General features: G+C 36.6%; 2 protein-coding genes across 7 annotated transcripts; both read right to left on the bottom strand.

Annotated features, from left to right (window-relative positions):
• Positions 1 to 686: 686 nt before the first annotated feature.
• Positions 687 to 7,026, bottom strand: LOC115965678. 6 transcript variants are annotated; one of them, XM_031084960.1, is made up of 5 exons: positions 6,846 to 7,025; positions 6,220 to 6,261; positions 5,560 to 5,901; positions 3,040 to 3,228; positions 687 to 1,039 (listed from the first exon to the last, which is right to left on the bottom strand). In XM_031084960.1, the coding sequence occupies exons 3-5, from the start codon at positions 5,824 to 5,826 to the stop codon at positions 956 to 958; spliced, it is 540 nt and encodes a 179-aa protein (XP_030940820.1). In that variant the 5' UTR covers positions 5,827 to 5,901; positions 6,220 to 6,261; positions 6,846 to 7,025; the 3' UTR covers positions 687 to 955. The 6 variants fall into 6 exon arrangements, with proteins under 6 accessions (XP_030940820.1, XP_030940822.1, XP_030940817.1 ...); XM_031084962.1 differs by lacking the exon at positions 6,220 to 6,261 and having other exon boundaries at positions 5,560 to 5,816; positions 6,846 to 7,026; XM_031084957.1 differs by lacking the exon at positions 6,220 to 6,261 and having other exon boundaries at positions 5,560 to 5,964.
• Positions 7,027 to 14,499: 7,473 nt separating this feature from the next.
• Positions 14,500 to 15,180, bottom strand: LOC115963451 (transcription elongation factor TFIIS-like). The gene is made up of 2 exons (XM_031082445.1): positions 15,114 to 15,180; positions 14,500 to 15,029 (listed from the first exon to the last, which is right to left on the bottom strand). Exons 1-2 carry the CDS (start codon positions 15,178 to 15,180, stop codon positions 14,500 to 14,502), a joined length of 597 nt encoding a protein of 198 aa, XP_030938305.1.
• Positions 15,181 to 15,189: the final 9 nt, after the last annotated feature.

Genomic DNA, 15,189 nt, shown 5'->3' with positions numbered 1-15,189 from the left:
TGCTTTCTAGCTCATTGCCTATTAACTGTTTGGTGGGTGTTCATTGAGATTCTACATGGGCTAGCTGACGTTATTAGTCCATGGATGATCAGATTGGAAGATCACTGGAGCAGTGTTCTATCTAAATATATTCCCCAAATTGACATTATCCTGTGCATACTAATGCTTAAATAGAAGGTAGTATAAGTCAGGAGACTCAGGACACACTGGAGATGTAACATAACTAGCTACACTTTTAGCGCTAATGGTATCAAAATCAGATCGAGAATTAGGAGAGACCAGATAGATGATCCATATTTTTTTAATTAGCATTGCCAATGCCAAAGCCAAAGCTTTGTAGTAGCCAACAACATAGGCCACAATAACGCGATTGAGTTGACGGGGTCATAAGGGCAACAGCTTTTCTAACATTTGGACGTTTATACATTTTTAAGATTGTACTTCTCTGCCATTTAACTTCGGCAAAGGATCCTTTCCCGGTTTTTCTTCGCAAAAGGAGTCATAGTTTGCATTTGAAATTCCAATCCTAATAAAACCCATTTATCAAACAACATTGTGCATAATCAATCTGCTTCCACCACTCATCCTAGCAACCATAACATGAAATGCATGCCAGCCACATAACTATCATCTACTTAATTTTTATGCAACTATATGATTCATATCAGCTTTAAAAGTAAACTTGATAACCGAAGAAGCCCAAGTATATGTGAACATAAAAGTTTGAAGAAGTTACAGCCATTCAATCATCCTTCTTTTCTCAACCCAATCAACTAAAAAATGTGGTATATCATGGGGAAACAAAAGAAAAAGCCTTAAGAACTGAAACTTTTATAGAGTTAGTTACGGATGCCATTTGTATAGGGCTAACTAATTTAATGCAATGGCAGCACATTTCCAGTGTTATACTCTCCAACAGTATGTATCATTATGTACACCAGGCATCAAAGTCGAGTCACTTGGAACTCTGTCTAGCAGTTTCTTCAACTCGGGTGAGTGCATCTGTGAGCACATCAATGGTCCAATCCTTCAAATCCTCCTGCACAAAACAAGTAAATGACATCACTCATGGGCATTTTGTGTCATCATCGTAAGGGGCAATCATATCTTTTCTTCATGAGAAGTAAACAAATGAGATGACCTTAGTGACATGCATAAGCACATCAAAACTTTATTCAAGCCAATGAAGAATCATTTTTTTATGTATCATTTCAAGAAGAAAAAAAAGCCCTCACATTAAATGGTCTAAAGTTGTTTGATCATGCAGAATCCTTCAATAAAAAATCTCTCACAGGGAAACCAGACCATAACAGTCAATGTGCCACGAGACCCACAAACAGTATGCAGATAAAGGTTCATTTTTTTTTTAAGTAGATAAAGCTTCATGAACTGACATAATCATTTCTTGCTTGATGTTTAAAGGCTTCCTTGTATGGCGTTGACTCTGATGAAACTAGAAGTTCCCAAGTGAAAGAACATTATGCAATCAACGCTGTAACTTATCAACGTAGGTCTACTTAAATTATTTTTACCTATAAAAAAAAAGGTCTTATGTTGGATTAAAATTTAAGAGATGCATATTCAAGGTTAGAACATTCAGCAACTATCCATTAAAATGTATTCGGCTAAGGTTTTTTTTTTTGTTTTTGTTTTGTTTTGTTTTGTTTTGGGGTGCTTATTTTACAAGTGCAACTTTTTAAGGCCTCAAAACTATATTTTTACACAGCTTATGTTTTAAACAAAAGAAGCCAATCAAAATAAGCTCATTTGAGCCCTCAGGAATGCTATCATATGTCAGGGAATGGTTAAAGTTGGGGAACAGATTGGGAAACTAATCAGGAAACAGGTTAAAGCTCAAATTGAGGATGATAAGGCCTACGCTGACTCCAGAGCAAATACAGAGATTTGTTATATATGGGGGAATTGCAGATAAAGGCTGTGTTAAGTGCTTATCCTGAGTGTTGTGCTCAGGGTGTTTGTAGTTGTGCTTTTTCTGAGTGTTTGAAATTGTGGATTTGTAGCTAACCTTGGTGAGGGTGAGGGGTTTAACTGTTGTAATTCTGGTTGCTGGTCTTTTGACCTGTGTGTGTTGTATTTGAGGTCCCTGTTGGATGCTGTTGCTGGTTTTCCCAGATTGTTGTTAAGAAAATTTTACTTGATTATTGCAAAAAAAAAAAAGCTTATCCAAACACATTACCGGGTCATTTGCAATGTCTCCATGAACTACAAAATTTTCCAACCAATGCTCCAAAGCAATATAACAACATTGAAATATGGATATTAAAACAATTTGGCAGTCATGTAATAACGATGATAAAATTCAAAGTGATGACTATAGAGCATTCTGAATAGTTAAGCTACGGCTTTTATAGGATAGGAGTGAAAAACCAGGTATATGTAGTACATCCAAGAGAATGAATGAGATAAGACATAAAAGAAGAACATTTTGATGATCATTTAAAACATTCCCAATTCTTTAAAATAAACCAGAGATTAAAATTACCAAACCAATTTCTTCATCCCTCAAGCTGCTTAATGATCAATACGGACTGTATAATTAACATGAAATTGAAAATGCATTGTTGTTTATATATAACCATTGCAATCCAAATTTTTAAGAAAACATTAACATTGAAGATCAACATCATGTAAGCATGCACTCAATAGCAAAGAAATAATTCAAATTCAGCAAAACAGGATGAATGAACACATTTGATCTTTCAGCCATCCTCCCTCCCCCCAAAAAAAGGTATTTGAATTTTATCAAAGGAACAGCAATGAGTGTCTTAAACAAATGAATATAAAAGCATATATGAAACTCTCACATTCTACTAATTCCACAGAGATTAGTTATAACTTAGTGTGAGCGGTATTGACCTGTATAGATTAGAGGATTAAAGGATCTCATAAGTCATAAAGCATAACATTGAACAGCAAAGCACACTAGAGTCATAGCCTATGTCCATAAGCAATCTTCTCCACAAAATAACCAAGCAAGAAAGAAGAGTAGAGTATATATAAAATGATCAGGATCCTGACCTTGTGTAGTTGTTCACCAGTTCTAATTCGTGCATTAGGACGCGCAAGCTTGGATTCAAAGGGAGTTCTAGGCCTCACTTCTCGAATTTCTTCCCACTCCTCACAACTCAGCATTCTAACTGTGCCTTGCCCAGCAGGAGCATTCTTTATTTTTCGCTCTATCAGTTCCTGCGACCTTGAATCATCGTGCTGCCACCACACCACATAAGATTCAAATCACGTTAACCAGTCTATAGACTAAAATTGCCTATGCAAAACTACGGCAACATTTTGTATCTTATCAAACATAAGATGCCAACATGAAGCCTCCACAACAAAAATCCAACCTTTCAATTGGTGCACCATTTCATTAAAAAAAAGGTCACATTAACCACTCCTTAGACTAAAATTGGCTATAAAAAACTATGACGGAAATCAAACCAAAAACAAAGCATTTGCTATTTTATCCAACATAGACGCCAACATGTTTACAGTTAACCCACCTTTGTTTTACAGATGATTTGGTGGTTTTTACCGATCTTCCATCTATTCAAGTAATAAAAGGAGTGTTGGAGGAATTCAAAAGTATGTCTGGTTTGAATGCGAAAAGTGGAAGGTGTTTTTTTGGATAAGCGAGGAGAAGTGAAGTTTTTGGCTCAGGCACTTCTCCCTTTACCAGAAAACAGATTTTTGATGGTTAAATTTTCAAAGAGGGTAAGTTACAAGTGAGGTATTTGGGTGCTACTCTGATATCAGGCAAGTTGAGTACTCCAGTTCAGGATTGTAAGCCCTTAAACGAGAAAATCATTGCCAAGATAAATGCTTGGAAATGTAAAAAGCTCCCATTTGCAAGTAGACTACAACTACTGCAATTAGTACTCTATAGTATCCCATTTTTCTAGGCTAGTGTGTTCAAATTTCTTAGAAGTCATTAAGATTATAAAGCAGAAAGTTAATAGGTTTCTGTGGAAGGGCCAAGATTATGGTGCTATAGGGTGTTAACATTTATTGGGATTTTGTGTGTTCCAAAATGGGAATGTGGCTTGGGTCTGAAGAGGCTTGAGTGGAATAAGGCAAATGTTATAAAACATATTTGAAATCTGTTTGTAAAAGCAGGTTCCTTGTGGGTAGCATGGGTGCATAATAATATCTTGAAAGGTAAGAGTTTCTAGATTGTTAAGGTTCCTCAGGAAAGCACTTGGGGTTGGAGAAAATTATTAAAATTATGAAACCTTGCTAGACCTTATCTGAAAGTTGTAATAGGAGATGGTAGACTTCTACGAGGTTGACATGACTGGTGGCAAGCAGTACTATGGATGCTAAAGTTTCTACTATGCTGACAGGCAGGATTGGTATTAGAAACCTGCTTGATCAGATGCTCGTGTCCATCTAGAGTGAGCTATGTCTTGTGAAGTTTGGGGATAAAGATCAAGCTGTTCGGAGTATTTCTAAATCAGGTACAATCAAGTCCAAGCATCCAGAGATTAACTGGTGAAAGCTAGTATGGTTCAAATTATCCATACCAAAGCATGCCCTAATCAGTTGGCTTGTGTTTAGAAACAGGTTGACAACTAGAGATAGACTCCTCTAGTGGGACAATAAGGGGAGAGCAGAAGCCATTTATTCTTTGAGTGTGCATTTACTAACAGAATTTAGAAATAAATCATGGAAGGTGTCTTGTTACAAGACCTGAATGCTGCTGAAAATATGTAGTTGAATGGGGCGTTCAAAACCTTAAAGGCAACACTTAACAGCTTCATGGAAGTGTTGTGCAATCTTACATCTGAGGTTGCCTTGTATAATATAACATTTGGAAACATAGGAATATCAGGATGGAGGTAATCAGAACTAAGGAAGAAATTTTTCATGGGGTATCCCCTTATCTGTTCTGTCATGATCTGGAGTTTTAGCTTTTATCTTTGTAAGGTTTAGGCTAAATCATGATTAGTTGAGTGTGTCTGTTTCTGTGTATGCAGCTTACCACTGCATGTTTGTAAAATTACAGTGTTTCATTAAAAAAAAAAAAAATAATAATAATATCAATTCTCTGATTCATAAAAAAAAAAACGAAACCTTCACAACAAAGTTCCATTTTTTTTAAAAAAAAAAAAAATTGATGCACCTTCTTATGTACAAAAAATAAATTCAAAAATGACTTTTTTATAAGAAAAAAAAACAATGCCCGTCAAAATTAATTTGAAAATCAATAGGAAGCAAGCTTCAATTAGTCCATATAGAAAGAAGAAGAAAAAAAAATGACAAATGGGTGTCATGGAAAAAAAAAATTCACAACAAAATTCCTATTTTTCTAATCAAGGCAATGCACCTTTCTTATATACAAAAAAAATTAGGACCCACATTCAAAAAATTACTTTTTTCTAAGACAACAAAGATGCCCATCATCAAAATTAATATGAATATCAACATGAAGCAATCTTTAATTAGCTTGATAAAGAAAGAAAGAAAAAAAGGGAAATGAGAAATGGGTGTTGTGGAAAATGAAAAGAAAGGGAGAATAGAAGAGAAGAGAAGAGAGAGTACCATCATGAGGAGCTTAGTGAAGAGGCCAACGCCGACAACAGTGAGAATCATAGGCAAAGAAGCAGTGTCAAGGTAGGATTTGGACTCGGGAACTTCGACAATGAACTGGTCCTTCTTTATCTTAAGGTTCTTCTTGCTTTTCCTCATCTTCTTCAATTCGGCAATCTTTCTCTTCAAGGTCTCACTTGGACCCTCATGGGACGACATTGTATGTAACTGTAACTGTCTTTGGATCTGACATAGCCTTCGGCTAACCCCTACGTACATGATTTTTGTTTTGCTTCAAGTTCAACTGTGTTTGTGACTGAAAAGCTTGTATTGTGTTGAATGAGTTCCTCTCCTCTGTTGTGAACTACCAAAGTTTCAACAACAGTAATCTACTATTCCTATAAAACTAGTCGCTAACTTGTGCATTGAAAATGAAGGAAAAATAAATAATTTCGTTCAAAATAAAGGTTCAAATAAAAAATTGGTCAAATGATATTAGATATTATGAATGAAGAAGCGCCAGCTAAAAATACAGTTTGGGTATTGTGGTCTAATTGGTTTTGGTAAAAAATTTGGAACATTAAATATTATCATAGCTAATAGGAAAATTCACCGCAAAAACTACACAAAAGAATATAAAGAGAAAAATTCATAGAGAAGAAGAGTGCCTACCTGGATAAAATCACAGAATTGACACAACACGTTCCAAGAAAACTATTCAAATTGAAGAATGTGGTAGTTCAAATTAAAAGTCTCCAATGTCAGATTAGTCAAGAACACAAACAAAAAAGACCATTTGAAAATCAAACGGATAGACCCAATACAATGAAAAGCTCAAACTTTGAGACACATACACCAATAATCCCAAACTTTGTAAATTGCAATACTCAAATCAGTTGGAACCTTACTCTCCATTGCAGTCCAATAACAAAAATTCAAAACTGTAACTGAACTATCAAGAGGCTCCACAGCACTGGCATGACATTGAAAAAACAAAACTTAACAACCACTTATGAGTTTAACATATCAACTTATAGCATAATAACATATTTCCTAGTTTTAACAATTCTTTCTAAGGATCATAGCATCTTAGGCTTAGAAATTAACATATGATTTTACAAACTATAAAGTACAATTTAATTCATAATCAGAAATTTTTTCCGACCAAACCCAAATTCTCACCAACACTTAAACTACCTGCTGTAGTAATTCATTCACTGGTGAGTTGCAAAACAAATTATGACCAACAGAACCTATCAAAAGAAGGGTTTGGAAATGAGTTACAAGAAGGTTCTAACCTTGTTTTTGCTGATGATTTATTGCTTTCCAGTGGTATGTTATACCCCAAATCAGACTACCGTAGGAAGAAGAAGAAAGAAGGAGATGGGAGCTGAGTTTTGATTGAGGGCCGCCACTACAGGAGATGGGCCCAATTCCTAATCTATAAATACTACAAACCCAAACTCATAAGAAGGAGATGGGTCCAATTCTAAATCTATAAATACTATAAACTGAGTTTTGCTTGGATTCATTTTGTTTTTTTTTTGAACAAATTCATGAATATGAGACTCAATTTCAATATATATAAAACTTGAGATTTGTGTGTGTAAAAATATATTTATATGGACTTAAGATTTGATGGTGTAATTTTGTAAATAAGTTCAATAGATACCAAATTATTATTTATAATTTATTGATAATATAAATAATATATTTCATAGTAAAAGTTACAAATAATTTTTGACAATGCGAGGGTGGTGAATCTAAATTTTATAAATTTATATTAAAAAAAAATCATTCTATCCAATTAACTCAAATAATATAGCTTGGACGGTAATTTAGTTATTAATTATTAGTATAAATTTATGAATGTGCAAAAAAATTTAGTCATTATGTTTACTATATAATAGGGAAAGAATTAGTCAAAAATCAAGTAGTTGGTGAACAAACCCTTCTTTCTTCAGTAAGAAAATAAACTAAACTTAAATATGAAGTCTTACTTAGTGATGAGTTTGTGTTGAAATTAAAATAAAATAACGAATCATGAACTTTTAAGCCAGCTTGACTTAACTTGTTTACAATCCTACCTCTACATGATTAATTAGTGAGCCTAAAATTATATTACTTTTATTTTATGTTTAAATGGGAGAGATGATGAATGGAAAAGATACAAGAGAGAAAAGAAGCCCATGTTTATTTTTAGGTGCCAAATTATGTATAAATTCTTAGGCATTTACATCTTAGAGTTTTCGATTAAATTCAATCATATGACTTATTGCAAATGTAGTAGAACCATATAGTTTATTGGCTTGTTAGCTGATGCACTTCCTTTAGTATAGTTACAACTTCTAATGCTATATGATTAAATTTATTTAAAAAACGTAAGGTACAATATCATTGGTACATATAAGTATATAACGCTAAGTGATAAAATAACATTAGTTTATGCACGGAAATAGGTCAAATTTACTTCTTACAACGAAATATAATGGAGATGCATAGAAGATTTGATTGTCATATACATGATAGAAAGTTTAGGATTTAAATTTAAATTTTTTGATAATTTGATAGTTGGGGGAGAGAGAATTTGAACCTTGAATATTTCATTTGAAAACAGTTAAGAGGTCTCGAGTGGGAGGTGAGGTTCAAATCACAGATATGAGGCGCTACCACAAATGATTTTATTATCATTGGACTATCATTTTATTATTACCAAAGACATGAGTTATCATGTTGGTTTAGTGTTTGTTTGCATGCTCTGTGACAGTGCTCGAGGCAAAGTAGATGTGTGCACAAGGTTTTATCAATTTTTTTTCCTAAAGAAGACTTGTGATGTGGCTAATTCTATTTAATAAGACTACGTGAAAAGTATTCAAGGCTAAAATCTCTTACAAGTTACAAGGAAGCACGAGCATACATATGAGGCATGGGTGCAATATGATACAAACAAGATGACACATTTCATTTTTTAAAAGTTTAGGTATGATAAAGCATGTTTGTATGCAACAAAAATTCCTTCACAATAAAGGATATGTAGCTAACTTACTTTCCTAAAAATCATATACGATTTAAAGATCTAGGCTAAGCTTCCCCTACATCTATATAAGAAGCAAGAACCCTCATAGAAAAACTAAACAACATTGTAGTTATAATTTCAAATTTCAAGCCATGGGAAACCCATTGTGGAAACATTAGCGAGACATATAGAAGGAGAAACACACTATGACCAAGTACAAGAAGATCATCCAATCTTCACGTGCCAAATATGTGTAGAGCCCTCCATGCAATCAAACTAGAAATTCAACTACAATAACAAATGTGTGCACCCTTTTTTATGATGCAAAATACATCGAAACCTAGATTGATAACAAGGTGCCAAACATTAAATGTCCTATATTTATTTATGATACATGAATTGCATATTTAAATAAAAATTAATAAATAGAACTTAATATCATATATATTCTATATCTATATTTGCTACCTTACTTTAAAGGCTTCACAACATCATTATTATATTTATTTGATTTTTAAACCAAATTTTACCACCAAAAATTTGTTTCTCTTATATTTTCGTTGTGTACCACGGTCCACTTTGGTTCTATTTAGTCCATTTTGTCCACTTCGGTCCTATTCAGTCCACTTTGGTTCTATTCAGTCCATTATGTCTACTTTGGTCTTATTTGGTCCATTCGGTGTTTTCAGTCCACTTTGGTCCTACTTAGTCTATTTTAGTCCGATTCGGTCCAATCAGGTCCAGTTTGGTCTTATTTGGTCCCGTTTGGTCCTATTCGGTCCATTCTGTACACTTCGGTCTTATTCAGTCCACTTGGTTCTATTATTTGGTCCAATTAGGTCTATTTTGGTCTTATTCGGTCCACTTTGGTCCTATTCGATTGTCTACTTTGGTCTTATTCAGTCCACGTTGATCATATTCGATCTAATTCAGTCTATTTTGGTCTTATTCGGTCCATTTCGGTTACATTCGGTCCATTTGGTTCAGTTCGGTCTAATTTAGGCTCTATTCGGTCCAGTTCGGACCTATTAGGTCCCGATCGGTCCACTTTGGTCCATTCAAACCACTTTTGAAAATAAATAAATAGTATATATATAATATATGTAAGGACTCAATTTGTAACGACCCTAAATTGGTGTATTGGGTTCGAACGTTAAAGGCCCAAACAATAAATTTATAGAGAATGGGCTAAAAGGCTAGGCCTTGGTCACTGGACAGTGGTTAGTCATGGTGTTCAAGATAATCACTCAGGGGAGAACCATGCTTGCCCAAGAAGGCTTTCTCCTCGGCACGGCCTGGGAGGCTCTGATTTTTGGCCCTACCCCTCTTTTTGGATTGCTTCCTTCTCCTTTTTATACTAGCCTTTACCCCCCCTCCAACGTCCACGTGTAGGTTCAGCTTTCTATGACTGATACTTGTCCTATCAGTCCATACCCAAAGTGGTTGGGGGTGGTTGTAAAAGCTGAAAAGCATTACTCTGTCAGGCGCAGAGTACTTAATTGCAGTAATGGTAGCCTTTCCCTTGTCCTTTGTCACCACACTGTTCAGGGGTCCTTTCCCCATCAATGCGGAGGTGTTTAGCTTTTCCATGAACCGCTCCTATACTGTACTCTCCCTTTCTTCTAGGAGCGTTTTGGGATGCCGAGGACAGAATCGTCCTCGGCTATATCTCTTGGCCACTTGGACTTCTGTTGTATGTCTTCGGCAACACCTTTCCTCGGCGTGGGCCTTGGGTCCTAATGTAAAGTGGGCCGAGATCACAAATTCTCTGGCCCCACAATAGCCCCTCAAAATCCTGCTGTCCGGCTCCTCAGACGGAGAGGAGGGTTTTGATGACGTCGGGCCTATGTCATGGTTTGCCAAGACTTGTCCTTCATCAATGCCGGAGCCTCGTCATTTGCCTGGGACACGCCCCTAGTTGTGAGACATTCTTTTGGTTTACCCACATTGTGCTCCTGCCGTTTCGGTACACGAGGCGCGCCTTTAATAAGGTCTTTTTACGAGGCGACGCAATTCCAACGGCTGAAAATTGCTTTGGGAATTGAGCGGGACTTATCTCGTTTGTAGTTTTTCTTGGAGATTCGTACAGATTAAATGCCGCCAGGCTTGCCCTCCATATAAGAAGCACGGTGGGAGGTCATTTCCTTTATGTACAAACCTTTTAAGCTTTTCAAATCCTTAACCCTCCAGTTGTGCTCAAAGTCCCCACTATTACTGTGACTAAGTCCTAGGGAGTGATATGGTCAAGTCCAGGATGAGGTCAAAGGGACCACACCCTCTCCAGAAGTATTGGGTTTCCCCGAGACTCAAGTTGGCCCGGTCAGGGTAAGGGAGACAAAGACTCAAGATACTTCTTCCCCTTGATAAAGGCAAGAAAGGGGCCTCTTCTTCCTTCAGCCAAAATTCGAAGCAGGTGGAGGTCGCATCAGATTTTTGGTGAGATGGCACTGAGATTTCTCATCGTCGGTACCATTCGCTCTCTCTCGATTGCTGCTAATATGATACCTGCTCGATTGCAGTCAGAGCTGGTACGGGGATTAGGCATCCCCGCTTCTTCCTCTCTTCCATCACTGGGGCCATCTTGACGTGCTTAGTCGCTGTCAGAGCAAAATTTGAAGGATTTATCGTTCCCCTCTATCTTTTTCTTTTTGTTTTTCTTTTTGCTTTTGTAGTTAGCTTTTGGTATAGGCTTGTTTAAACCTCTTATTGTACGCTGTACTATTTCTTTGTCTAATAAAAGGTGACTTTATCCCATTTTGTGTGTTCTTTCTTTTCTACAATAATTATTTTGTGAATGGATGTGTTGGTGTCCTTTTCTTTTGAACAATACTTAGGGCCGAAACCCTTGTTAACAAAGAGCTATCACTTTGAACTTATTAAAACTGACGGGCACAATAATGCCGACTTGAAGTAGGATAACCATATAAGGCTAACCGAGATAACAGCTGAATGCTCTGTATTGCATATGGGGTGATCATCCGAGGATGGGTAACCTAAAATGATCTATCCAAGAGGGTCGCCGAGCACTAGGGTGCTTTGCCACGTTCCTGACAACATTCATAGCCTTAACCTTTTTTAGCATCCGGTCCGAGGACCGAGGTATGACTGTACCGGGTCTAAACACTCGGTTGTGTTAGTTTCCTTAGAGCTAGGGATCCGAGGACATTGCGGGATTTCCATTCTGTCTAGGACTTAAGCCATTTTCTAGTGACTAGTTTCCCTATAGGTTTGAGTCCGAGGACCATGCAAGACCTTGGTTCTGTCCAAAACTTATATTTTTGAAATAGTTGGTTTCCCTATAGGTTTGAGTCTGAGGACTATGCAAGACTTTAGTTCTATCCAAAATTTAGATTTTCTTAAAGTAGTTGGTTTCCCCATAGGTTTGAGTCCGAGGACCATGCAAGACCTTGGTTCTGTCCAAAACTTGTATTTTTGAAATAGTTGGTTTCCCCATAGGTTTGAGTCCGAGGACCATGCAAGACCTTGGTTCTATCCAAAACTTAGATTTTCTTAAAGTAGTTGGTTTCCCCATAGGTTTGAGTCCGAGGACCATACAAGACCTTAATTCTGTCCAAAACTTGTATTTTTGAAATAGTTGGTTTCTCCATAAGTTTAAGTCCGAGAACATTGCAAGACCTTGGTTCTATCCAAAACTTAGATTTTCTTAAAGTAGTTGGTTTCCCCATAGGTTTGAGTCCGAGGACCATACAAGACCTTGGTTTTGTCCAAAACTTATAGTTTTTTTTAAAGTAGTTGGTTTCCCCATAGGTTTGAGTCCAAGGACCATGCAAGACCTTGGTTCTGTCCAAAACTTAGATTTTCTTAAAGTAGTTGGTTTTCCCATAGGTTTGAGTTCGAGGACCATGCAAGACCTTGGTTCTGTCCAAAACTTATAGGAATTCGGTGAATCAGGCTACTGGGCCCTCGATGATTAGCCCCTTGACAAAGGTGTATGGGGCATAAACTTGATGTTGGAAGCCCTTAGAACTGCCTGCGCCACTGGCACTTCGAAGTATAGCTTTGAGTGGGAGCTGAGTTAGGACGACAACTGCGTGCTGCTGGAAATGATGGAGGAGCATCCGCATAGCTTGCACCACTTACCCTTGTTGACAGGGGCTTGATCCTACCATGACTAACCGTTGCCTGCACCAATACACAAGCCTTTCCATAGACGGCGCTAATTGTAAGGACTCAATTTGTAACGACCCCAAATTGGTGTATTGAGTTCGAACGTTAAAGGCCCAAACAATAAATTTATAGAGAGTGAGCTAAAAGGTTAGGTCTTGGTCACCGGATAGTGGTTAGTCATGGTGTTCAAGATAATCACTCAGGGGAGAGCCGTGCTTGCCCAAGAAGGCTTTCTCCTTGGCACGGCTTGGGAGGCTCTGATTTTTGGCCCCCCCCTCCTCTTTCTGGATTGCTTCCTTCTTCTTTTTATACTAGCCTTTACCCTCCTTCCAACTTCCACGTGTAGGTTCAGTTTTCTAGGGCTGATACTTGTCCTATTAGCCCATACCCAAAGTGGTTGAGTGTGGTTGTAAAAACTGAAAAATATTGCTCTATCAGGCACAGAGTACTTAATTGCAGTAATGGTAGTCTTTCCCTTATCCTTTGTCACCATACTGTTCATGGGTCCTTTCCCCATCAATGCGGAGGTGTTTAGCTTTTCCATGAACCGCTTCTATACTGTACTCGCCTTTTCTTCTAGGAGCGCTTTGGGATGCCGAGGACAGAATCGTTCTCGGCTATATCTCTTGGCCACTTGGACTTCTGTTGTATGTTTTCGGCAACACCTCTCCTCGGTGCGGGCCTTGGACCCTAATGTAAAGTGGGCCTGGATCACAAATTTTCTGACCCCACAATATATTACTAAATAAATAAATATCATATATTATTAAATAATTTAGTGAAATAATTAAAATTAAATTAATAAAAATCACATTTCCGAAATTCTTATTTTAAGTAATTTTAGGTTTTTCGTTTTATATTTCAATTATAATCAATTGGTTACTTTGTTATAAGAATCCCAAACCATAGTTTCCATTCTTCTCTGGCGTAAATGTAGTTTTTTTTACATGCATTCAAACGTATGCCTATAATCTTCAAATATGGTTACAAAATCATTTTAATAATTTTTGTGCAATCACTAAAACCTATTGTTTGTATTAGGCAATTAATCAAATTAATAGTTGGATAGCTCATTGAAATATTATCCAAATGTTGTGTGAAACTCAAAAAAAACAACTAAATAGTAAACCAAATATAAGTTAAACCAAAGTGATGAAAAGAGAAAACTTATGATTGAGAACACAAAACTACCAAAATTTATATACCATTACAAACCTTCCAAAATAGAGAGAGAGAGAAAAAAAAAAGCCTAGAATAGAATAGATAACAAAGAGAATTTGAGGTGACAATTAAATAAAAATTAACAAAAAAATTCATTATTCTTTGACATAGTTTAGCTCCTCCCTCTTACTTTAACAAAATTCTTCTTTTTGTTTTTATTTAATTTTTTGGTTCTATATTAAATAATTAGATACCAATTTATGCTTTGGTTCGATTTCTATATTTATATATATCTTATATATGGTTTATGGGCAAGGGCAGGGTTCAAGTGTTCAAGGGGGAGTTTCATACACCTATACACTTAAATTAAAATTCTTTTAGATTAAAAAGAATATTAGGAAAAACTCAAAGAGAAAAAAAAAAAAAAAACTTTAATTAAGATGTCCAATTGGCAGAAGAGAAACTAATCAAACAGAGGATGATTAAAAAAAAAAACTTGATATATTAGAAAAAAAATCTTAACATATAAAACTAAAAAGGTAGGTATATCTTGAATTATATTGTGGAAAAATAATGGAGCTAATTCCTAGCTAGACTAATAATTCTTTTCAACAATATTAGTGTTCCTCAGAATCAATTCTGCAAAACTAGACCTTCCAGCGTTTGCTGCATTTGACGCAAGTGACATAAGTTGTCATGGGTTCATCGGCACTCCGTGTCTGCAACTGGTAGTAGGTGCACTTGCGCTCGCGGCACCGGCTGCACTGGAACATGTCAGTGGTGGCCTTATCTTCTTCATTAGCATCATGCACACATCTCTTCAACGTTTTCAACTTTATCTGAATATTCTCACGCTTCCTTTTCTCACTGGCCATCTCCTCGGCACTCATGGTTACAAGAGTCTGTGCATTGATCTCACCAAGAACAACCTTTCGCCTCAAATCTGAGTTTTTTGGGTCTTTGAGATTGAACAAGACGGATTGATACTTAGCCTTCTTGATTGGATTGGACCACCCAATTCTTTCGTACATTGCAGACTCCACTGAAGCAGCGACTTCAACTGGGTCAAAAGCTGGTGATATGCTCTCATCAGTTTCAGATGATACTCTGGAAAAGGCCTCTGCCAACAGTTTCCTAACGCTCTCTCGATAATCAGAGTTCTTGATCGACTTGGAATCTTCTTGATGATGATGATGATGATGATGATCAATCTTCTTCTTCACTGTTTCTGTTTCTGTTTCTGCCTTAGGATCAGCAATACCCGACTTGATTATCAGTCTCTTTCTTTTTGGAACCCCGAAATCTTTTTCAATGCTCAGTGCCGCCATTGTCAAGTT

The sequence above is a fragment of the Quercus lobata genome, chromosome 10 (genome assembly GCF_001633185.2).
Source record: "Quercus lobata isolate SW786 chromosome 10, ValleyOak3.0 Primary Assembly, whole genome shotgun sequence".
NCBI classification, from domain to species: Eukaryota; Viridiplantae; Streptophyta; class Magnoliopsida; order Fagales; family Fagaceae; genus Quercus; species Quercus lobata.
The sequence above is the reverse complement of the archived record's forward strand: the minus strand, read 5'-3'. Positions and strand labels throughout refer to the sequence as shown.